Below are 25,281 nucleotides of genomic sequence, written 5' to 3' on the forward strand. Positions count from 1 at the left end.
CACAAAGCAAAAAGGCAGCTGAGAGAACAGCTCTGTAATAACACCCAGAGGACCTGTGCCAATCTGACATATTGAACACTGTCACACACACACACGCACACACCTTCCACAAAATATTCAATAATGTCAATTATATCTATATTTAATATACTTTTAAATTGTTTTTTTCCCAGCTATTATTGTAAAGTTGGTGATTTATGACAAACATTTTCACAATGGCGTTAATGTCATGGGTGTAGGCCTGCCTTGATCCCAGGTTCTCAGGATAGGCTCCATATCCACCACAACCCAGACCAGGGTAAAGCTATAATGTTAAATGAATGAATGAATGAATGAATTTTACATGCTATTAGGGAATGTTGTAGGAAACAAAAGCACCTGGTGATGGTCTTACCCGAATGTTGTCAAAAGATGCTTTGTTGGTGACATCATACAGAAGCAGCAGTGCTAGGAAAAAGAATGGAGGAAGAAAAGGAAGCCAAGTTATTCAGAAAAAGCATTAATGACTTTTCAAAGTTGCCACTGATTCTGCCAATAGTTTGCAATAAATCTGTGTTAAATTGGCTGCATTTTCTAATTCACTGGAAAGCAAGAGCAAGTCTTATCAATTGTCATTTGTGTAAGTGTCATTTGGTATTACAAAATGTAGAATTAACACCAAATGTAAGTGAACATTAGGTACAAGCAGTAGAACAGCAAAGAAGGGCACTGCTTCACATGAAGAAAAGGTTGTATAATTCCATAGAGTAGCATACAGTGGGGGAAATAAGCATTTGACTCGTCAACATTTCTTTTAGAAAATACATTTCCAATGAGGCTATTCACATGAACCTTTCATCAGACATCAGGATTAACTCAAGAAATCTGGAAGGATAAAGAATTCATAACATTAAAGTCCATAAATAAAATTATGTGTAATAAAGTGGAATGACACAGGAAAAATGACAGCTTGTAATGACAGCTTCAAGACACTTCCTGTATGAAGAAATTAAATCAGCCACAGAATTCAGGTGTGATTTTGGGCAATTCTTCTAAACATAGTCTTTAAATCTTGTTCAACTGGATTCAAGTCAGGTGATTGACTGGGCCATTCTAAAATCTTGATTTTGTTTTCTCTGAAACCAATTGAGAATTTCCTTTGCTGTATGCTTTGGATCATTGTCCTGCTGGAAGATCCACCCACCCTTCATCATTCTGGTGGATGGCAGTAGATTCTTCTCAAGAATCTCCCAGTAAAGGGCTCCATTCATCGTTCTTTGGCTTTAGGTTACTTATCGGAAGGTCGGGGGTTTAAGCCCTAGCATTGCCAAGCTGCCACTGTTGCGCCCTTCAGCAAGGTCCTTAACCCTCTCTGCTCCAGGGGCGCTGTATCATGGCTGACCCTGCGCTCTGACCCCAGCTTCCTGACATGCTAGGGTTATGCGGAGAAAAGAATTTCACTGTGCTGTAATGTATATGTGATCAACAAAAACTATCATTATATGAAGTCTGTCAGTACCATGTGATGAAAAACAGCCCCACACCATGATGCTTCCACCTCCAAACTTCACTGTTGGTATAGTGTTTTGATAATGAGTCTTTATTGGTCACATATACAGTAGAGCACAGTGAAATTGTTTTCTTTGCATACCCCAGCTCTGTGGTCAGAGCGCAGGGTCAGCCATGATACGGCTGCAGAGAGGGTTAAGGACCTTGCTCAAGGGCCCAACAGTGGCAGCTTGGCAGTGCTGGGGCTTGAACCCCCGACCTTCCGATAAGTAACACAAAGCCTTAACCGCCAAGACACCACTGCACCCTGTTTTAAGGGTGATGTACAGTGCCATTTCTTCTCCAAACATGGTGTGTAGTATGACAGCCAAAAAGTTCAATTTTGCTCTTGTCTGACCAGACTACACACTCCCAGTATTTCATAGGCTTGTCCAAATGAGTTGTAGCAAACTTTAAACAAGCTTCAACATGCCCTTTCTTTAGTAATGGAGTCTTGCATGGTTTTATGCTTGCATGGTTTTCTGCTAAACATTTCTGCTAAACACTTTCCTGAGTCAGCCCAATCCCATCCCTTTCACTCATCCTAACTTCCCCCTCACTCATCACAATCAGTTCCTCCATTCTATTCTCATATTAATGCCAACCCCACCTTTACACACCCCATTCCTCTTTATTTATTCCAATCCCCTGGCCTTTCACCCCAACCTGTCCTCCTTCATGCATACAACTACTTTTGTATTTATCACAATTCCCTTGCCCTATTCTTTGTAACTTCAACTACCCTGATTCACCACTATCCCTCCCCTGTCCATTGTAACTCCTACAGACAGGTAAAGCTATACGGATCCCACCTACAATTAGAATTTTCTTACTTGCCGACTGCTTACCCTAGTTAACCAACTGCTAAAATGTTTTCAGTGTCACCAAATTAACCTCCCTAACTCTCTCAAGGGTTCTTCATCCCAGCTCCATCTGAGGAAGCTTTTCCCTTGCCTCCGTCACCTCACGATTGTTCTGCCAGGGTCAAGGCACTGAAATCTAAAGAGCAGATAACAGTTTCAATTCCAAATTCACTCTCAAGAAATTATTGAGAGCCCAATATTGACATGAAATTCATGTCCATGATGAGTGAATGTAAACTTCTGACCATAACTGTACATCAAAGGGTCCCACAATATCCACACCCTTCTTTTCCCATGCTGCATCTGGAAGAGGAACAGTTGGAGTGGAGCAGTATGAGTATCTAAGGTCTTATCATGTTGTCTGCAGACAGAGCAGTGCTTGATATTAGTCTCTGTCTGCAAGTCCATTTTAGGCCACCAGTACATTTCACTGAGACTTTGCTTTGTGTGAACAATGCCTTGGTGGCTTTCATGAGCAAGTCCTATTATCCTTTTTCTCATTGTCTATGGAACTATGTTGTATGGTGAGTGCCTCTGATAACACAGTCATCCACAATGGTGAGTTCATCTTTAATCTGTAAATATGCCCTGAGATTCTGGTAACCTGACTTCCATGTCAACCACTGTGTCTGTATCTGTGTACGGCGTTCTGTACGCTCTGAGCAGGATTGGCATGCAGCTTTGAAATCATCCTTTGAGACTAGGGATGCACCGATACCGATACTAGTACTCAGGTGTCGGTCCAATACTGTGCTCATGTACTCGTACTACTACCCCGATACAACCGCACTGATACCACTTTTTGACAACATGACATAGCCTAACCTCTCCTCCGTTGAGCAGGTAGTCAGAAGTGGAGCAATGTCAGCAATTTGGAGATATTTTAAGATAACTGATGATGATAAAAGTAGAGCAGACTGCAAACTATGCTCTGCTAAACCGTCAAGAGGAGGAGTAAAAAATAGCTCATTTAACACATGCAATTTGATTAAACATATAAAGAACAAACATAACGCCATGTGCAAAGAGTTTGCTAATGCTAGCAGCGGGAAACAGCAACAACCAACTCACAGGAAGGTCCTGAGGTTTGCGTTTGGAGGCAACGCATACCAATATCAGATTCTTCCCTTCGGACTAGCTTTATTCCCTTGCACCATCACAAAGTGCATGGATGTCATTCTGGCTCCACTGTCACTCCAGGGCAACCATGCACTAAACTACCTGGATGACCGGTTAATTCTAGCAAGATCCAGGGATCTGGTGGTTCAACATTGAGATGTTGTTCTTGCCCACATGAAGAGCTTGGGGTCCAGGTTGAACTTCAGAAAAGTATGCCGTCTCCAGTGCAGTGGACAACTTTTCTAGGGGTTATAAGGATTCTACTATGATGAAGGCATTTCTGGCCCCAACATGTGTAGGGTCAATTCTATTAACATTGAGCAAGATAAACCTCGGTATTGGCATCCCTTCCAGTCTATACGAGTTGAAGCAGCGCATCTCTAATTGGATAGTGGAAGCAATCTCTATCGCTTATGCGATCTTGCTATGCCTCTGGGAATAAGGGCTCATTCCACTACGGGGGTTGCCTCCTCGGAGGCTTTGTCCAAAGGATACCCCTTTGTGTGTGGAAATGTGTGTGCTGTGGCGGGGTGGTCTATGCCGCACAAATTCATTCAATTTTACAGCCTGGATATACATTCCGGCTCGGGCTCACTTGTCTTGCAGTGACCCTTGGGGACGGATCTTTTTGAACAGGCCGTACCCTCAGTATGACGGAGTGGATATTATCGTTCCCACAGCGTTCAGCTAAAGCAACATGGAGTTCCCTTTGAAAGGGAACGTATAGGTTACGCATGTAACCCTGTTCCCTGAGAAGGGAACGAGACGTTGCATAGCTTTGTCATACTGGGGCATGCCTGTGAATTGCATGTTCGCTTCAGATAATAGAGGCTGACAGGTGTCATTTATATATCACGCGACGCACATAATTGCTGTGTCACCTGATCACAGCAGGCTTATAAATAAGCATGATGTTACTTACACAAGCTTCAGATACCGGTAACTCGGGAGGGCGTTTCCCACAGCCTTCAGCTAACGCAATGTGTCGTTCGCTTCTCAGGGAACAGGGATACATGCGTAACCCAGACGTTCTCTTCTACCAACATTTTTCAAAAGGTACTCACCAATCAACATCTTCAGGGAGTCCTCATCAACTACCAAGAGTTGCAAGAATCTTCTTCAAACCCACATCTTAAGGAGTTCTATTCAACCAGCGTCTTCCAAGCGTTCTCCACTCAACCTGTTCAGGAGTTCTCTCTTCAACTAACATCTGCAAGAGGGCTCTGCAATCAACTACTGCATGAACTGTTTCTGGAAAAGCTTCCTAACTCCAGTCGTGAAAGAAGCAGAAGAACTGCCGCCAAGCCCATGAGACTCCACTCCATTCACCATCCCGATTGGTCCTCCTAGATGCCCATCAAAAGCAATCAGACTGCTGACGAATCTCCACCAACCAGAAACGCAAGTAAGAACCTCCGGTCTCAGTCGAAGCAAAGCAAAATTTAAATTAATTGTAGATGGTTAATTCAGGTCGAGGTCTAAGAACAGTGTAACAGTGTTAAAACTAGGGAGCCATTCATTTTCCATCAAAGCTACTTACACCCCTTTTGTCTGTATGTGTGTGTGTGTGTGTGTGTGTGTGTGTGTGTGATGTGTTAGTTTAGTTTCTGTGTATTGGAGTAGTTTAATATAGTCTAATCTGATTTTAATAGCAAGTGTCTCTTGTCCATATTTATGATTTTATTGTCTTAAATTGTCCAATCTTGTTACTGTGCTCATAATTTTGGCCACGGGTCTAATATCCTAATATCCTCTTTGTTTTTCTATGTTAATGCTGATATACATCGATGCAGTATATGCAACCAACCATCAGCAAACAATGCTGTAGGCCAGGTATCAAAACCAATCAGCTGGAACCTTGGGTATAGCACCAACAGCAAATGAGGTTTTCTTGTGCCTGGTATAGTGAAAGAGCATTATGTTTGTTTGTGTGTGTGTGTGTTGTGACTCACCATGGGCATCACGGTAGTAGGCATGTGTAATACTGCGAAAGCGCTCCTGTCCTGCAGTATCCCAGATCTGAAGAGACAGGAGAAAAAAATACAGTCATGCGAACAAATAAGTACCCAATAATAAGTACAGTATATATATATATATATATATATATATATATATATATATATATATATATATATATATATATATACACACACACACACACACACACACACACACACACACACACACACACACACACACACAGTGCCCTCCACTATCATTGGCACCCTTGGTAAAAATCAGCAAAGGCTGTGAAGAACTCATTATTTAACCTTTTGTTGCAAATCACAAAAATACTCTACTCTCATGGATATCAAATAATTGCAAACACAACACAGGTTTATAAAAATATCTTTGTGAAGTATAGGTGTGCAACAATTATTGGCACCCTTTTGTTGATACTTTGTGATACCTCCCTTTGCCAAGATAACAGCTCTGTGTATTCTCCTATAATGCCTGATGAGGTTGGAGAATACATAGCAAGGGATCTGAGACCATTCCTCCATGCAGAATTTCTCCAGATCCTTCAAATTTCAAGGTCCACGCTGGTGGACTCTCCACTTCAGTTTACCCCACAGGTTTTCTATGGGTTTCAAGTCAAGGGACGGGGATGGCCATGGCAGGACCTTGATTTTGTGCTCCATAAACCATTTTTGTGTTGATTTTGATGTATGTTTTGGATCATTGCTTTGCTGGACGATCCAACCACTGCCCATTTTAAGCTTTCCGGCAGAGGCAGTCAGGTTTTTATTTAATATCCGTTTATATTTGATAGAGTCCATGATGCCATGTATCCTAAAAAATGTCCATGTCATCTGGAAGAAAAACAGCCCCAAAACATTAAAGAGCCACCACCATATTTAACCATGGGCATGAGGTACTTTTCCACACGTTCTCTTCAAGGTTGATTCATAACAATTCCAGCTGACTGGAACTTCTTAATTATTGCCCTGATGGTGGAAATGTCTACAAACAAAACACCCCGGTGCCTTCATTAACATCACAGGTGACTTTAACCATGTTTCTCTCTCCATTACACTTCCCACATTTGACCAGTTTGTTAAAGGCACCACAAAGAACAATAAGACTTTAGATTTGCTGTACGCAAATGTTAAAGAAGCCTACAGTCGCACTGCCCTGCCCCCATTTGGCAGGTCAGACCACAACTTAGTCCTGTTCACACCATCATACAAGCCGGTTCAGCAGCAACCTGCTACAGTGAGGACTGTGGTCTCATGAGGCTATGGAATCACTGCGTGATGCTCTAGAAACCACTGACTGGAATGCTTTGTATGAACTACATGGTGAAGACATAGATGGACTAGTAGACAGCGTCTCTGATTACACTGGGTTCTGTGTGGACAACTCCATCCCCACTAACGAGTCCTGCTGCTACCCTAACAACAAACCATAGGTTACCAGTGACCAGAAGGCCCTACTCAATAAAAAGAAGAGGACCTTAGGTCAGGGGACTGAGCAGAACTCAAGCTTGTACAAAGAGAACTAAAACACAGTCTTAAGGAGAGTAAGGACACATACAGGAGGAAACTGGAGGAGAGACTAGAAATGAACAAGGACTGGAAGGGGATGAGAGAGATTACCGGCTTTCAGAGGAAAAGTGGAGAGGCAGTTGAGGGGAATGTACAACTAATAAATCAGCTTAACCAGTTTTTGAACAGGTTTGACTCAAGTTCCCCTACTCTCAGCAACCCCCCCTACTCCTAATCTGAGTTATGACCCCAGGACACTCTCACATCCCCCACAAACCCCCCACCATCTCGAACAGAAGACACCACTTTGTTCCACCTCTGCCAGCCCCACATCCTACCCCCCTGTCGACACTCACCACAGACCCTGTCACTTCCCCCACCCGTCGGGCTGGAATACACATCACAGCCAACAAGGTGAGTAGAGAGCTGGAGAGGCTTAATCAGGGAAAGGCTGCTGGATCAGATGGCATCAGACCTTGTGTATTGAAGGCCTGTGCCAGCCAGCTATATGGAGTGTTCCAGCACCTATTAAACTGGAGCATGCACCTTCAGAGAGTCCCAGTGCTATGGAAAACATCTTGCCTGGTGCCAGTGCCTAGGAAAAGTTACCATGTAGCACCAAATCACTACAGGCCAGTAACACTGACCTCTCACATAATGAAGGTAATGGAGATACTATTTGTAGCACACCTCAGACTACCAGTGTGCTCATCAGAAGACCCCCTAAAATTTGCACACCAGCCACATCTGGAGGTGGAGGATGCAATAATATACCTGCTGCAGAAGGCATACTCCTTCCCTGACAGACCTAACACCTCAGTCCACATCATGTTCTTTTATTTCTCCAGCTCCTTTAATATGATCCAACCATGACTGTGGAGGGGAAAAAACTGGAAAATATGCAGGTAGATGCTCCTGTAGTCACATGGATAAATGATTATCTGATGGGCAGACCTCAGTTTGTGAGACTACAGAGCAGTGTGTCTGAGCATCTGATAAGCAACATTGGGTCCCCCCAGGGAACTGTGCTATCTCCCTTCCTTTTCACTACCTACACTGCAGACTTCTGTCATCTGCAGAAATTCTTGGATGACACAGTTATTGTTGGGTGTGTGGAGAATGGATGGGAAGAGGAGTACAGGGATGTGGTCAACCACTTTGTGAGGTGGAGTTGGGAGAATCTCCTACAGCTGAATGTGGCAAAGACAAAAGAGGTGGATATTAGCAAGTCCCTGCCCTACCCAGTCCACATTGGGGGGACAGACATGGAAATTGTCACAACATATAAGTACTTGAGTGTACAACTAAACAATAAGGTAGAGTGGTCCACAAACACTGAGGCTGTCTACAAGAAGGGCCTGAGCAGGTTTTATTTCCTGAGGAGGCTCAGGTCCTTCAATGTATGCAAGAAGATGCTCCAGATATTTTATCAGTCTGCTGTTGCGAGCACAGTCTTCCTTGCTGTGGTGTGTTGGGGTGCTGGCATCAAAGCAAAGGATGCTAACAGACGGAACAAACTCATAAAAAAGGCTGTCCGTAGTCGTCACTAAGCTTGCCTCTGTGGAGGAGGTGGTTAGAGACAGAATACAGGCAAAACTGCTGCCAATTATGGACCATGATTCACACTCCCTACACAATACACCAGATAAACTCAAGAGCAGCTTCGGCAACAGAGTTATTCAAAGGAACTTTAGAGGAAACCATTCCTGCCAGCTGCTATTAAACTTTATAACTCATCTGCCCCCCTCAGACCTCACCCACCCTTGTTAGATTAACCCATCGGTGCCTATTAGACCTGTGGTCAAGAACTGGATTTTAAGTTACCTCATCTTTTACATTCCACACTCCACTTATTATACTGCATATATTATATCTACATTACATTTATCATATTTATATCATATTTATACAGTATATGGGATCTATTCATCTATGGACTGATCTGTCCTATGTCCTCTCTGCACCTTATCCACTTATTTCACATTGTGAAAGTTTTTAAACTGTGCAAAGTATCCCCATTACCTTTGAATCTATCCTTCTATATGCACTACCTTAGTGGTACTTATTGTGTTTAATTGAAATTGTACTGTGATTGTATTTTATTGTGTTGTACTTCTTATATTGTATTGTGACTGTACCTAATGTACCTGGCTGTGAAGACACCTTAATTTCCCTGCCGGGGATTATCTATCTATCCATCCATCTACAGCAGGGGAAATAAGTATTGGATGCATCAACATTTTTTTCAGTAAATATATGGGGCTATTCACATGAAATTTTCACAAGACATCAGTATTAACTCAAGAAATCTGGAAATATAAAGAATTCACAACATTAAAGTCCATAAATAATGTGTGTAATAAAGTGGAATGACACAAGAAAAAGTACTGAACACACTAAGAAAAAGCAGTTCTCCAAGGCAAGGAACCAGCTGAAATCCGTAAGTAATTATACCCCCTATCTGTGCAAATTAATATCAGCTGGATTAGTGAATTGATGGTCTAAAGAAGGCTTTTTTTCCCCCATTACCATGTGTGGTAATGAAATAAAGAAATGTGTGTGACCGCACAAGAAACATCTCATGATGGGTAAAAGCAAAGAGCTCTCCCAAGACCATTGGAATCTTATTGTGGCAAAACATATTCATGGAATCGGATATAGGCGCATTTCAAAAAAAACGGAGTCCTCCAGTAAGCACCATTGGGGCCATTATCCACAAGTGGAAGCAACATCACTCAGTCATCAACCGGCCATGCACAGGAGCTCCATGCACGATTTCTGACCAGGGAGTCATAAGAATAGTCAGGATAGCAGCCCAAGAGCCAAGGACCACTCAGGTAGGCAATGCACTCCACTGCTCACGCTCACCCTGCAAGACTCCATTACTAAAGAAAAGGCATGTCGAAGCTCGTTTAAAGTTTGCTACAACTCATTTGGACAAGCCTATGAAATACTGGCAGAGTGTAGTCTGGTTAGATGAGAGCAAAATGGAACTTTTTCAATTTTGTGTCATACTACACACCATGTTTGGAGAAGAAATGTCACTGCACATCACCCTTAAAACACTATACCAACAGTGAAGTTTGGAGGTGGAAACATCATGGTGTGGGGCTGTTTTGATCGCATGGTACTGGCAGACTTCATATAACTGAAGGAACGATGAATGGAGCTCTTTACCGGAAGATTCTTGAGAAGAATCTGCTGCCATCCACCAGGATGATGAAGATGAGACGTGGGTGGACCTTCCAGCGGGACAACGATCCAAAGCATACAGCAAAGGACCCAATTCTCAATTGGTTTCAGAGGAAAAAAAATCAAGGTTTTAGAATGGCCCAGTCAATCACCTGACTTGAATCCAATTGAACAAGATTTAAAGACAATATGTTTAGAAGAATGGGCCAAAATCACACCTGAATACCACAGCTGATTAATTTCTTCATACAGGAAGTGTCTTGAAGCTGTCATTACAAACAAAGGCTTCTCCACTAAAGAAAGGAATTTCAGTAAATTAAAGAAATTTCAGTTAGCGTGTTCAATACTTTTCCAGTGTTATTCCACTTTATTACACACAACTTTATTTATGGAATTTTTCCATGTGTACTGCCTCATTGGAAATATATTTACTGAAAAAAAATGTTGACGCGTCCAATACTTATTTCCCCCACTGTCTGTCTGTCTATCTATTTATTTACCACTACCATAGCTTTAATGAGAAATGGCATTTTACACTTCACATCCAGTGTGAGCAGTGCACACTGGAGCAAATTAGCACAAATGAGCATATCTGATGGCAAAATCCTCCAACAGCATCCTAATAAAAGCTCTCCCGAATGACCTATATAATGGCAGGTTTAAATTAGATGGCAAAAATAATTTTTTGTGTGAGAATGTGAGAAAGAACATGATATGGAGAATAGGCTAATGTAATGCTAATAGTACAAGATTAATGTTTACACAGTCCTATTAAGCCCTATTAAGAAATTTTGTCTCAGGATCAGCATATCAATTGGCCTTACACAAAAAGGCATCTTTAATATGAATGGCACCCCAACTGAAGTAGTCGCTGAGGGACATAAATGCATTGCGTCACTGGAAAAGTAGAAACTCTCTCATTAATTTTAATGAGAGCCTTACGACATTAAATGTATGCTGGAGAGAGAAGTAGGCCTTACCTGCAGTTTGACCTTGACCCCATCAATGTCAAGCACTTTGTTCTGTAATCAGGAAGAGAAAGGAACACAGAAGTGTGTTACTCGCAATTTATCTAGATAAAGCCCAAGCCAAAATATGGACTCAAATCTGTCATAAAAGCACCAGGATCTGGGGTTTCGTCCTGAGCTTTATGCATGTTCTGCCAGTGACTGCATGGGTCTCCTCCAAGTTCCTGGGTTTTCTCCCACCTCCCAGGGTAGGCTGGTAGGTTGATTAATTACTTTAAATTGCCCCAGGTGTAAATGAGCATGTGTGTAGTGGTATAAAGGATTGACATTCTGTTTAGGGTGTATTCCTATCCATCACCCAGTGTTGCAGGGATAAGTCTCCAGATTCACACACAGGTTAGTTAAAATTGATGTATGAATGAATGAAAGTCAGCGGGCAGAGCTGTCTGTGTGAATAACTATAAATGTCTATATGATAAGTAATTTAATAGAAGATTGCATGTCAGGTATAATAATGCTGATTAAAGGTGGACAGATGAGTTGAAAACTGTTTAAAAGATGACATGAGCACAAAAATAAAAGTTTATAGACATGAATGTGGGATATGTTCATAAGGTACATCATTAAATCAAAATCTTAATATCTAATATTGAAATAATTTTACTACAGTAATAGTCATAATTTTAAGAATTTTAAGACACTGATAGGTTTTCAGAAAATACTTATTTTAAATGTTGTCTTTGTCTGACAGAAACAGGTTTGCACAAATTTAATAAAAATTTACTGTCTTTCAGTTGTATGAATAAGTTTGGTAAATCACATTGGAGGTCCTAAATTAATTTATTTGCATAGATAGCACTCTGTATTTTGCTCTTTTAGCTGGAAATTTCATAAATTACATATTCATTACGGGAAATAAACATGTCCTAAAACTAGATAAAGAGAACCAATTAAAAATGATGCAAAACATTATAGTTTTAGTATTCATTTATTGAGCAAAATGATCCCAAAAATTTAACATCTTTGTCTGAAAAAGTATGTTAACTTTTCCTTTCAGTAACTGGTATGACCCCTCCATTTTTGATTAATCGGTCCAACAGAGCTGGTCTTGAGCAAACTTCAGACAGGCAGTGTTCTTTTTGGGGAGTAGTGGATTCCTCCTTGCTATCCTGCCATGCACACCATTATTGTTCAGTGTTTGTCTGATGGTGGACTCATGAACGTTGACATTACTCAATGCAAGAGTGACCTTTAGGTCCTTAGTTCTTTGTGACTTCCAAAAATACTTTACACCACACCCTTAGAGTGGACGACCACTCCTTGGGAGAGTAACAGTGGTGCTGAATTTCCTCCATTTGCATCTTAGCTGCCTCACAGTGGATTGGTGGAGTAAAAACTCTTTATAAATTTAACAAAACTATTTCTAATGTGTCATTTTGGGCCATCTAGCAAAAAATTCACTATAAGAGAATATAATTATATCTGATGGCCTGTCTGTCTGGTGGGCTATTTTTGAAAGAATGGATGCTAAGTTCTGAATCCCTCCCCAAGCATGCAGTCCACATTTGAATTTGATCAGTAGACTAATTAGCTGATGATTCACCATGAACACATGGTAGTATTGCAAACACAACACATATTCAAATAGAATTAATGTGGTTAGTGTAACATCATGGGTGCCTTCCCAGGCAAATCTGCAGCTACCTGCACGGTCCTTTATAGCGCCTCCGGCCCATGCATGTAATTATTCAATTAATTACCTCACTGATTCAGAATGATTCTGTGCCACGTAGCAGCGCGGTATTATCTCTGGGAGGTTATTTTGTAGTGTTTTAGTTAAAGTTAATATTATTGAGGTTCAACTTCCCCGCTTCTTTCTGGGCCTCATCTCCGGTCTGAGTGCCAGTCTACACAGGGCTTAATCCCCATTGAGTGTCCCACATAGAGCACAAGTTTTGGCAATTGACTTCCCTTAGACTCACTCTCGCGGCCACTGCTCACCCTCATACACAGTCCAGTGGTTAGTGCACCGGAGCGTCATTCCCAAGCTCTCCAGTTCATACCCTGTTCAAGCTGTCTTTTTAGGGAGCCACCTTTTGGTCAGCAACGGTCTCATCAATTCCCCATTTGCTCTTGTTCAAAATAAAATGTTTATATATATATATATATATATATATATATATATATATATATATATATATATATATATATATATATATATATATATATATATATATATATTTAAAGAATTTTTGGGTAAATTGTCAGGTGTATGCATTTACACAAACACACACACTAGTTATCCATATCTGTGTGTGTGTATATATATGTATATTATATATATACACACACACACACACACACACACACACACACACACACACACACACATTATATACATCTATCATTAAATTCACTCCACCTTTTATTTGGTTGGAAACCGGGCCTGGCTGGGTACTTTTTCCCCGCTTGTACCAAGCAACCACCATAATAGTTAGATAAGATTAGTTGCTCTTGAAGAAATGGATCAAGGCAAAAAATTATCTCAGCTGATAAAGGACATCTTTGAAGTGAGTGCTCATGCATAATCAGTGGCTGCAGAGCTGCTGACTGTGCATGCTGATGTAACCCAGAGGTAAAATAGTCAATTAGAAAAATAAATACATACCATACCCTAGGGTACCACATCCTACCATCTCAGTGGTAACCCCATAGAGCGTTTCAACCGAATGCTACTGAGCACGCTCGGTATGTTGGCAGCAAAAGACAAGACACAGTGGCATAAATTTGTCAAACCTCTGGTGCATGCATATAACTGCATAAAGAATGATGTGACAGGGTTCTCACCCTATGAGTTAATGTTCAGCCGTCAACCAAGACTACCGGTTGACTTAGCATTTGGCTTACCTTTAAAAGGTGGTGACAACAAAACACACTCACATTATGTTCAGAAATTGAAGTCACATCAGTCACAATCCCAAAATGCTAAGAAAATAGCAGACAAGAACAAAGCAAGATTTGACCAGCGTGTCAATCCTTCTGTTCTGGAGGTTGGGGACAGAGTGTTAGTCAGAGCAGTTCGCCTCACAGGTAAACACAAACTTGCTGATAAGTGAGAGACAGATATCCATGTAGTAGTGAAGCAAGCTGGGAGTCTCCCCTTGTATACCATCTGCCCAGAGAACAAGGAAGGTCCCTCAAGAACAGTCCATCGTGACCTTCTACTTCCTTGTGGTTTTCTCCCAGCTACCGCAGAGGCAGACCAGCTGGTACAACCAAAACCACGGGGACCCAGGACAAGACAGTCTAAGGATCCTGACCCTGAGGAAGATATGCTTGCCTACTCTGACACGGAGGATGATATTATTGTTAACTTGTCTGAAGCCCCATGTACAAGGGAAACATACAAATTAACTAAAATGTATGAGATTCCAAGACCTGGACATGTTCGTAACGTAAACCCACATGTTTAATAGCCCGTGGGTGGTGTTAACTTGCCTGTTGACTATTCAGTGAGTGATGCTGACTTACCAGTAGATAATCCAGTAGATGCAAAAAACCTATCTGAAAACTCACCGTTTGAGGATAATCCATCTGAGGTTGCTAAAGTGGATGAAGCGGGACCCACTGCTGATTCCCCCAAGAATGAAGAGGATGACTTACCGGAACTGGAAATTGTCTGTGGACCTGGAAATGACTTACCTGTAACGGAGAATGAGCCTGGAATGGAAAAGGAAGCTGAACAGGAGATAGATCATAGCACAGATTCCAGGGCAGCAGAACATGCTGAACCTGATGGAGTGGATGTTCCTAGACGTTCAGAAAGACACAGAGTTCCCCCAGAGAGACTACAGTACACTCGGCTGGGAGGGCCCTTGATATCTATTGTGTAGTTTCTGTTCCAAGGCTTGAGTTTAGCCTTCACAGATGCCCTACAAGAGACTAGAGATACTGAACCCTACTTGGGGCCCTTTTATTCTTCCAAAGTTGTTTCCAAGCAGCCACACCATTCCACGAGGATGTGTATGAATTCAAGGGGGGGAGGGTGTAACCCAGAGGTAAAATAGGCAGTAAGTAAAATAAATAAATAAGTCATGAGTGAAATAAATAGGCAATAAGTAAAACAAATAAAGTTCTGAATGAAATAGATTTGCAATGAATGTTTCTGTACAAGTGATATTGTTATTGAGACATTAGCCTGTAAGGTTGAGTTTTGCTACATCCCAGCCAATTGAATATTTAGGCCCGCCTCTCAGCCATTCACATTAGCGAGGGAGATGGGAGGTGATGCCAGTGGTAACTGAATCATCGTAGTGGTATATTGATACTTACTTTCCCCCGTTCCATTGCACTGGTGAGTTTACGTTCCGCTAACCTATATGCTAATGTCCGCCATTTTATTTCCATTGACCTCAATGTAAACAGTGCTAGCAGCCATGCCCTGTGCTACTGTAAGCTGTAGCATTAAAAGTTGTTTCACATGTCCATGAAGACATGATTTCCTAAGTTTGGAGTGGAAGAACTTGATTGGCCTGCACAAAGCCCCAAACTCAACCCCGCTGAACACCTTTGGGATGAACTGGAATACAGTCTATAGCCCAAGCCTCCTCACTGGATATAAGAGCATGACTTCACTGGAGATTTTGTGGCTGAATGGGCACAAATCCCCACAGCCCTTTTCAAAAATCCAGTGGAAAGTCTTCCCAGAAGAGTGGAGGCTTTTATATAAGCAAAAAGGGATCCGACTCTGAATGGGATGGTCAACAAGCACATATGGGTGAGTTGTTCAGGTGTCCACATACTTTTGGCCATTTAGTGTGTGTACTGTACATACACTACACAGCCAAATATTTGTGAACACCCCACCATCACACCCATATGTGGGCCTTCCCCAAAACTTCTGCCACAAAAAGAAGCACACAGTTGTCTTTGTATTCTATAGTATTACAATTTCCCAAAGATTTAAAATTTGCATCATGATGATATTTTTTTACCCCCAAACAAACATTCATTTTATTACAGAAAAATTACTGTAGGTCATAAAAATATTAGTAGACCACAACATAAATGCTGTCTGGATTTACCTGCTGAAGCAAATAAGACAGCCAACGTCTGCTGACAAAGTGTGGCAAGTTCTCCAAGAACAATCTTTCAGCTGATTTCCTTATAACAATTTAATGTGGTGTATTTATTTTATTGCTTATTTACAAATTCAGCAACTGCTCTATGCTTAATAACAATATACAGTGAGGGAAATAAGCATTGAACAAGTCAACATTTTTTTCATTAAATATAGTTCCAAGGAGGCTATTCTCACACAATTTTCACCAGACTTTGGTATTAACTCAAGAAATCCACACATGTAAAGAAATCCAAACATTAAAGTCCATAAATGAAGTTATGTGTAATAGAGTGGAATGACACAGGAAAAAATTATTGAACACAATAACTGAAATTTACTTAATACTTAGTGGAGAAGCCTTTGTTTGTAATGACAACTTCAAGATGCTTCCTGTATGAAGAAAATAATCGGCCACAGTATTCATGTGTGATTTTGGCCCATTCTTCTAAATATATTGTAAATGGCGAACTTATATAGCGCTTTTATCCAAAGCGCTTTGTACTGTGTCTAATTCACCCATTCACACACACACTCACACACCAATGGTAGCAGAGCTGCCATGCAAGACGCTAACTTGCCATCGGGAGCAACCTGGGGTTCAGTGTCTCGCCCAAGGACACTGCGGCATGTGGAGTCATGTGGGCTGGGAATCGAACTGCCAACCCTACGATTAGTGGACAACCCGCTCTACCACCTGAGCCACAGCCACAATATATTGTCTTTAAATCTTGTTCAATTGAAATCAAGTCAGGTTATTGACTGGGCCATTCTAATGACTTGATTGTTTTCCTCTGAAACCAATTGAGAGGGTCCTTTGCTGTATGCTTTGGATCGCTGTCCTGCTGGAAAGTCCACCCATCTCTCACGTGCATCATCCTGGTGGATGGCAGCAGATTCTTCTCAAGAATCTTCCTGTAAAGGGCTCCATTCATTGTTCCGTCAATTATATCAAGTCTGCCAATACCATGCAATGAAAACAGCCCCACACCATGATGCTTCCACCTCTAAACTTCACTGTTGGTATATTGTTTTTAGGGTGATGTGCAGTGCCATTTCTTCTCCAAACATGGTGTGTAGTATGACAGCCAAAAAGATAAATTTTGTTCTCATCTGACCAGACTACACTCTCCTAGTATTTCACAGACTTGTCCTCATGAGTTGTAGCAAACTTTAAACAAGCTTTGACATGCCTTTTCTTTAGTAATGGAGTCTTGCAGGGTGAGCATGAGAAGTGGAGTGCACTGCCTATTGTTTTCTCTGTGATGATGGCACCTGCTGCCTCCAAGTGTTTCTGGAGCTCTTTCTGAGTGGTCCTTGGCTCTTGGGCTACTCTTCTGACTCTGCGTGGACGGTTGATGACGGAGTGATGTTGCTTCCACTTGTGGATAATGGCCCCAAATATGATTACTGGAGGAATCAGAAGTTTTGAAATACGTCTGTATCTGATTCCATCAATATGTTTTCAAACAATAAGGTTCCGAATGTCTTGGGAGAGCTCTTTGCTTTTACGCATCATGTTTCTTGTGTGAGAACTTGGTAAGGAAAAGCCTTTTTTATAGACCATCAATTGACTAATCCAGCTGATATAAATTTGCTCAGATAGGGGGTATAATTACTTATGGATTTCAGCTGGTTCCTTGCCTTGGAGAACTGCTTTTTCTTAGCGTGTTCAATACTTTTTTCCTGTGTCATTCCACTTTATTACACATAACTTTATTTATGGACTTCAATGATGTGATTTCTTTATACTTGCAGATTTCTTAAGTTAATACACGTCTTCACGTGAATAACCTCATAGGAAATATATTTACTGAAAAAAAAATGTTGACGTGTTCAATACTTATTTCCCCCCACTGTACCTTATTTTATCTAAAAAACAAACAAAAAAGAAACATTTATAGATTATAATGCATTATATTTATATTATATAAGAGCATATTTCCATGTTCATAAATACCATAAAAAGTGAGTAAAAAGTCTGCTTCTTGTGCTCTTACTTTCCTTGCTGCCACTATTTTTTTTTTTTTGTAAAAAGGGATGATTTTGCAGTGCTGTGGCTTTTATTGCACCTGTGACTAACAGATTAATAAATGTTGATATCAAAAGTAAATTGTATTGAACATTACCCCTAACGCATCAGAATTAATGCCATCCCCAAATTGCCAAATTACCCTGATGCCCTTGACAATAGGTATGGCACAACTGTTATTTGCTCCATAAGCACATCCTAATGTCCCAAGCTATTTATATTTCCTGGTGGAATTTATATAAAGCCAGGAATATGTGTAGAGTATGTTTTTTTTTTTTTTTTTTTAAATTATTACCAAATAACATAATTCACACTGCATGTTTGAATAAAAGTTAGTATGTTATTAATATGGACATACTGTATATAAATAACCAGCCTTCTGGCTGATTGATATACCGACTGCATATGTCTATCTAAAAAAAAATTGAGTCAATAGTCAAATTATATGCCTCACACCTGTAAGATACCATTATTCACACTCAGCTTTGGTTATCATCATTCTAAACCCTTTTAACCCCAGGTAGAGAAATGTTTCACAGTTGTACTTTAGAAGCAGATTTAGCACCGATTTTTACACTGGGTTACGAAACCCTGCTGTGAAGCAGGATTAGCACTGCATTTCTGATGTTAACCCCACATTGTAGTGTCAAACATGTACAGTGTGAAATGATGCGGTGTTAGATTGTTACGGCTAGATGCTTAGCAACACACTGTGTGTGTGTGTGTGTGTGTGTGTGTGAGACACACACACGTACACACACGCAGGTGCTTGAAAAAGTTTATATATTATTTATAGAATTTTCTATATTTCTGCATACAGTAAATGTGACCTAAAACATTGTCAGATTTTCACACAGGTCCTAAAAGTAGATAAAGAGAACCCAATTAACCAAATGAGAGAAGATAATTATACTTGGTCATTTATTTATTGAGGAAAATGATCCAATATTGCATGTCTGAGAGTTAAAAGTATGTGAAACTTTAATATTAGCAGTTAATTTGAAGGTGAAATTAGAGTCTGGTGTTTTCAATGAATGGGATGATAATCAGGTGAGTGAGCACCAGATACTGAAAGCAAAGCTTCACATACTTTTGCCACTCTCAGATATGCAATATTGGATCATTAAAAGTAACATTTTGTAGTAATTTTCACAGTTTAAATGAACAAAAAAACAGATCAGTCACATGGAATAATTAAGTATACCCCTATATTTATCGCACCTTCAACTCCATAAAATTAAAATCAGATGTTCAAGACCCTGCGATGGACTGGCACCCTGTCCAGGGTGTACCCTGCCTTGTGCCCGATGCTCCCTGGGATAGGCTCCAGGTTCCCCCTTGACCCTGAAAAGGAGTAAGCGGTAGAAGATGGATGGAAGGATGTTCAAGACCAGTGATTAGAATCTGCTTAGAGAGTGCCGATGGAAGCTGTCTTATTTATACCCCTCTCATATCTATTTCTGGTATTCCCTTTGCTATTGAGGTGTGTGGTGTCATCATGCCAATATCTAAAAAGGTTTTGTAAGTCCTTCAGAAAAAAAGTTGTGGAGGCCTATGACTCTGGCAAGGGCTTTAAATAGATCTCCAAATTAACTGAAATACATCATTCCACTGTAAGGAAAATAATCTACAAATGGCACATATTTGTAATGACTGCCAACTTGTCCATGACCGGCCGTCCCAGCAAATTTAGCCCAAGAGCAGACTGTCTGATGCAAAAAGAAGTCTCCAAGAACCCCAAAATTTAATCACAGGATCTGTTAGTAAGTCTTGCAACTGTTGGTGTCAAAGTGCATGCTTCTAAAATGAGAAAGAGATTGCACAGATATGACCTGCATAGGAAGTGTGTCAGGAAATCCCCCAAAACTTTAGAGATTACCGTTTGCCAGTGAGCATATAGACAAAGACCAGTACTTTTGGAATAATGTGCTCTGGACGAATCACAGATTGTTTGGCCACAGTAACAGCAGACATGTTTGGCGCAGGCCAAAGACAGCTTTTCAAGAGAAGCACGTCATACCAATTGTGAAGCATGGTGGTGTAAATGTTATTGTTTGGATTGCTTCGCTTCCTCAAGGATTGGACAGCTTGCATTCATTGATTCAACAATGAATTCTACATCATATCAGAGATTACTTAAGGATAATGTGAGGCCAACTGTCAAAGTTGAAGTTGAACTGAAAGGTCAAGGTTCAAAGTTATCTTTATTGTCCCAAACGGTTAATCACATGCAGCCCTTAGACTGACAATAATAAAAAAGAAACAAAGCAATCTACAATCAAACAAACAAGACAGTATTGCAATAATTACAACATAAAAGTCAGGTTAAATTATTTAGAAAATCAATGGCCACTGGGACAAAAAAGTTTTTAAACCTATTTGTCCTTCACGTGGACCTTTCAACAGGATAATGATCCTAAGCCTAGTCAAAGCCCGGATTTGAATCCCACTGAAATCTTGTGGAGGGATTTCAAAGGGGCAGTCCATGCAAGAAAACCCTCAAGAATCTTGCATGGAAGCGTGATCACAAATTCCAGCATGCCTGGTGGATACTTATGCAAAACAGCTACAAGAAGTTATTTCTGCTAAATGGTGCAATACTAGCTTCTGTGGCCATGGATGTATTTATTCCCCCCCCAGAAGAATATCACATCTATTGATGTTTGCAATTTTTCCTTGTGGTTTTGTTCAAGTATATCAACTTATTATATAAGTTATAATATAACACAATAATATATATTTTATATTATACAGCAGGGGCATAACTGCAGGAGACACTACAATGGATATAAAAGTCTATACACTCCTGTTTTTATGATAAAAAATTAAACCAAGTTAAATAATGTTAGAACTTTTCCCACCCTCAATGTGAAATTACAACATATAAAATTAATAAAAGTGAAAAATAATCTATAACATTTTAGGGGGAAAAAGTCATATACTTTTTTTATAATAAAAGGGATGGGGCTGTGGTCAGGATGAACCAAATCATACTCAATCTCATGTTCAAAAGTAATTTTCATACAGCTGCCATCAATGAATTATTCTGATTAACCCCAAATAAAGACCAGCTGTTTCTGAAGAAAATCCTTCAGACAGCTTCTTGGTTTCATCTGACTGCTGAAGCCTATACAGTGTCTTGCTGTCAAAAGGAATCAGTCAGGGAGGGGTATAAAATAAATTCCAAAATATTAAGTGTACCATAGAACACGGTGAAGGCTATCATCAACAAGTGGAGAAAATGGAGCACCACAGTGACATTACCAGGAACAGGATGTCCCTCCAAAAAAAAAAAAGAACAAGACAAAAACTTACCAGGGAGGCTGCTATGAAACCGACAGCAACATTAAAACAGCTGCAGGAATATCTGACTGATTAATCTCTGTATGTGCCAGTCTCTTGTATTCCTCACACGTCTGAGCTATGGGGTAGGGTGGCTAGACGGAACCCCTTTCTCACACAAAATATCCAAGCCCAACTAAATCATCCCAAACCATGTGGCAAAATGTGGTATGGTCTGATGAGATCAATTCCAAAACGTACAATAATTCCATTATTCCAAAAGGTATGTTTTGCACAAAAAAGCACATTTAAAAAAAAAAAAAAAACAACAAGTCTGGGTTACGCATGTAACCCTGAGAAGGGAACGAGACGTTGCGATTAGCATACCACTATGGGAACGAGAATACCCACTCAGTCACACCAAGGGTACGGCCTGTTCAAAAAGACCCAAGCCCGAGGGTCATTGCAAGACACTCGAGCCTGGGGTGGAATGAATATCCAGGCTGTAATAACAAATGAATGTGTGTGGCGTAGAGCACCCTGCAGCAGCACACACATCCTGTAAGGATGCCCCTTTGGACAAAGCCTTCACGGAGGCGACTGCCCTAGTGGAATGAGCCCTTATGCCCAGAGGCGTAGCGAGACTGCCCGCCTCATAAGCAATAGAGATTGCTTCCACTATCCAATTAGAGATGTGCCGCTTTGACACAGCATCACCTCTACTGTCCCCGACAAAGCAGACCAGCAGCTGCTCCAACTTACGCCACTGGCCGGAGCAGTGGACGTAAGTACAGAGAGCCCTTACTGGACACAGAAGGTGCATTCTTGTTCCGGTGTGGGGAATGGAGGAGGGCAGAGAGCCTGCAACACCACAGGGTGGGCAGCTGGCGTAGGCACTTTAGGAATATAATCCGGCATAGGATACAGGAAGGCCTTGGCTAATCCAGGGGCAAAGTCAAGGCAGGAAGGGGCAACAGAGACAGCTTGTAGATCTCCCAAGGAGTGCCATCTAGCAGGGATATTATCTCTGAGAACCATATACGAGCTGCCCAAGTCTTCCCAGAATGTACAATGCACTCACTGACAAAATTTCCTTCTTCCCATAGAAGAATTAGTTGTGCCTGCCTGAACAGAGGGCATGGACATAATCCTCCCTGGTGGTCAATATATGAGACCACTGCTGTGTTGTCTGTAAACACATGGTGACCTCTCAATTGAGGAAGAAGGAATTTCAGTGCTAGAAATATGGCCCACATTTCTAGGCAATTTATATGCCGCTAAAGATGAGGGCCACATCAGAGACCATGAGCTGGACAGCTGTCAAAGACCGTGCTCCAGCCAGTGATGTAGGTATCTGTCATTACCGTCCTGCGATAAGGAGACACCCCTAAAGTGTGACCCAAGGCTAAAAACCGCGGACACATTCTCAGCATGTAGGCATCGCCGCGTGACACTGATTATTCTCAGAGGTTTCGTCCTTGGACGAAACCCCCAACTTCTCAGCCACCAAGAACAGTCTCCTATGCAATAGGCCCAAAAGCTCCAATAGTCTCCCAAGGTCCAGCTTTATCTTGCTCAATGTTGATAGGATTAACTTTACGCACGTTGGGGATAGAAACGCCCCCATTGTAGTAGAATCCTTATAACCCTAGAAAAGTTGTCCACTGCATGGGGAATGCATACTTTTCTGAGGTTCAACCTAAGCCCCAAACTCTTCATGTGGGCAAGAACAACATCTCGATGTTAAACTGCCAGTTCTCTTTGTTTACCTAGTAGTAAAAAAGTGACTGAATGAGGGGGTCAATTAGAGCTAGGTACGTGGAATGTATTGGGCATTTCTTAACATTTTTTGCTCGAGTTTGCAAGAGATGTAACTATTTAAGATCAGATTTATTAAGGAATTTAGGGTGCCTAAGATTTGCACTGTATTGTATATTGACATACTGTTTGGATATACCATCATGTGAAAAAATAAGTGGAAATTGATGGCTTTTGAGACATATTTAGACAAGCAAACATTTGATCATATTTGAAACCGTGCCTATTAATAAAGTTGAAACACTTTAAAACTGTATAAGACCCTGTCTGGAACAGCACCCCCCTACCTCAACACAAAGTTTTGGTTCATTAATGCAACCTGCAATCAGTTAACAGCCGCTGACTGGTAGTGCCTACTCAGCGAGGCATGAGATCCCTTTCCAGAACCTTCAAAATGGCTGTCCCTCAGTGGTGGAAAGAACTTCCAACCTTAATCTGGAAAGCAGAATCCATCACCATCTTAAAAAAAAAAACAGCTAAAGATCCGTAAACTTGACTAACACCTAACTTGTCCCCTAGTCCCACCCTTAAAAAAAATCTGCACTCACACTGGCTCTTACACCACTACTCTGTGCACTGTTCCTCTAGAACTCAATTATAAATCTTGTATGGTAGCACTACTTGTATCGTGCTCCGCTTGATATAGGGCTTTGCTTGAATTTCCTCATTTGTAAGTCACTTTGGATAAAAGTGTCTGCTAAATGAATAAATTTCAATGCAAGTAATCCTCTACATACAGAATAAAAATGTTTCCTTGCACCTCAGGATTGTACTAAAAAGATAAGGTTATGCAAAACCAACAACCAACGTGTACCAACCACATTCTACTCAGCCCACTGCTCAAGTTCTTTCCTTAGACTTACACAACAGCAGGGTAGTGTGTGCTTATTGTGTGTTGTGGAGAGGGTGAGTAGAGAGAATAAAGATAGGTCACTCTTCAATATGAGGTCCTGCAATCTGACGTCAACTGCTTATTCAGAATGGTTATACATGGAGAGTGGGAGAGTGATTTACATAAGGTCAACACACTACAAGCCTGATATTTTGTGACGTTTAAACACACCATAGCAACTCACTTCCTTATACATTTATTAGACCGTGGCCAAAGGCAACATGTTCAGAGAAGAGAGTATATTCTTTCTAACACAGCTTTTGTATATTTTGCAAGCAAAGTAAAGCAGCCTCACATCCTTCCAGTAATGAAGAATCAAACCACTTTCAAATTTTTCCAAGGCACACAGAACTGGCCAGAAACCGATTTCTCTGTCTGAAATCCAAACAGAAGACAGACCCCCAGTGAAAAAGAATGAATGTATATCTCAAAAAGATTGAAACACAAGGAAAAAAGCATCCAAGGAGGATACCACCAACTGTATATCAGAAGAAAAAAAGACATTTTGAAGTAATAACATGTTTCAGTTTGTATGTGAGGTTGAGAAGAGATTTGAATGTTTTTGATTTCATGGACAAACATACTATGTCCTTCTCTGTGTCATATATATTTTTTAATATATATTTTTGCTTAAATATGACCTAAAACGTCATCAGATTTGCACACAAGTCTTAAAAGTAGACAAAGATAACCCAGTTAAACAAATGAGACAAAAATATTATACTTGGTCATTTACTTACAGCAAGCCAACAACTCTAAGCACACATCATTCTACTAAAGAATGCTTAACGAAGAATAAAGTTAATTTTTTTGGAGTGGCTAAGTCAAAGTCCTGACCTTCAAAAGGATTCAATAGAAATCTTGTGAAATGACCTGAAGTAAGCAGTTCATGTGAGGAATCCCACCAACATCCCAGAGTTAAAGCTGTTCTGTACTGAGGAATGGGCTAAAATTCCAAGCAAACGTGCAAGACTGAGCAAC

At 40.8% G+C, this 25,281-nt stretch overlaps 1 protein-coding gene across 1 annotated transcript in view; it reads right to left on the reverse strand.

Moving 5' to 3' along the window:
* LOC108274410 (ras-related protein Rab-26) overlaps positions 1-25,281 on the reverse strand; it is an 83,531-nt gene that overhangs the window by 37,988 nt on the left and 20,262 nt on the right. The window contains exons 3-5 of the mRNA XM_017484531.3: positions 11,170-11,211; positions 5,462-5,528; positions 395-447 (exon numbers count right to left, since the gene is read on the reverse strand). Coding sequence (XP_017340020.1) covers positions 395-447; positions 5,462-5,528; positions 11,170-11,211 — 162 coding nt within the window. The remainder of the gene's footprint in view (positions 1-394; positions 448-5,461; positions 5,529-11,169; positions 11,212-25,281) is intronic.

The sequence above is a fragment of the Ictalurus punctatus genome, chromosome 2, assembly GCF_001660625.3.
Source record: "Ictalurus punctatus breed USDA103 chromosome 2, Coco_2.0, whole genome shotgun sequence".
NCBI classification, from domain to species: domain Eukaryota; kingdom Metazoa; phylum Chordata; class Actinopteri; order Siluriformes; family Ictaluridae; genus Ictalurus; species Ictalurus punctatus.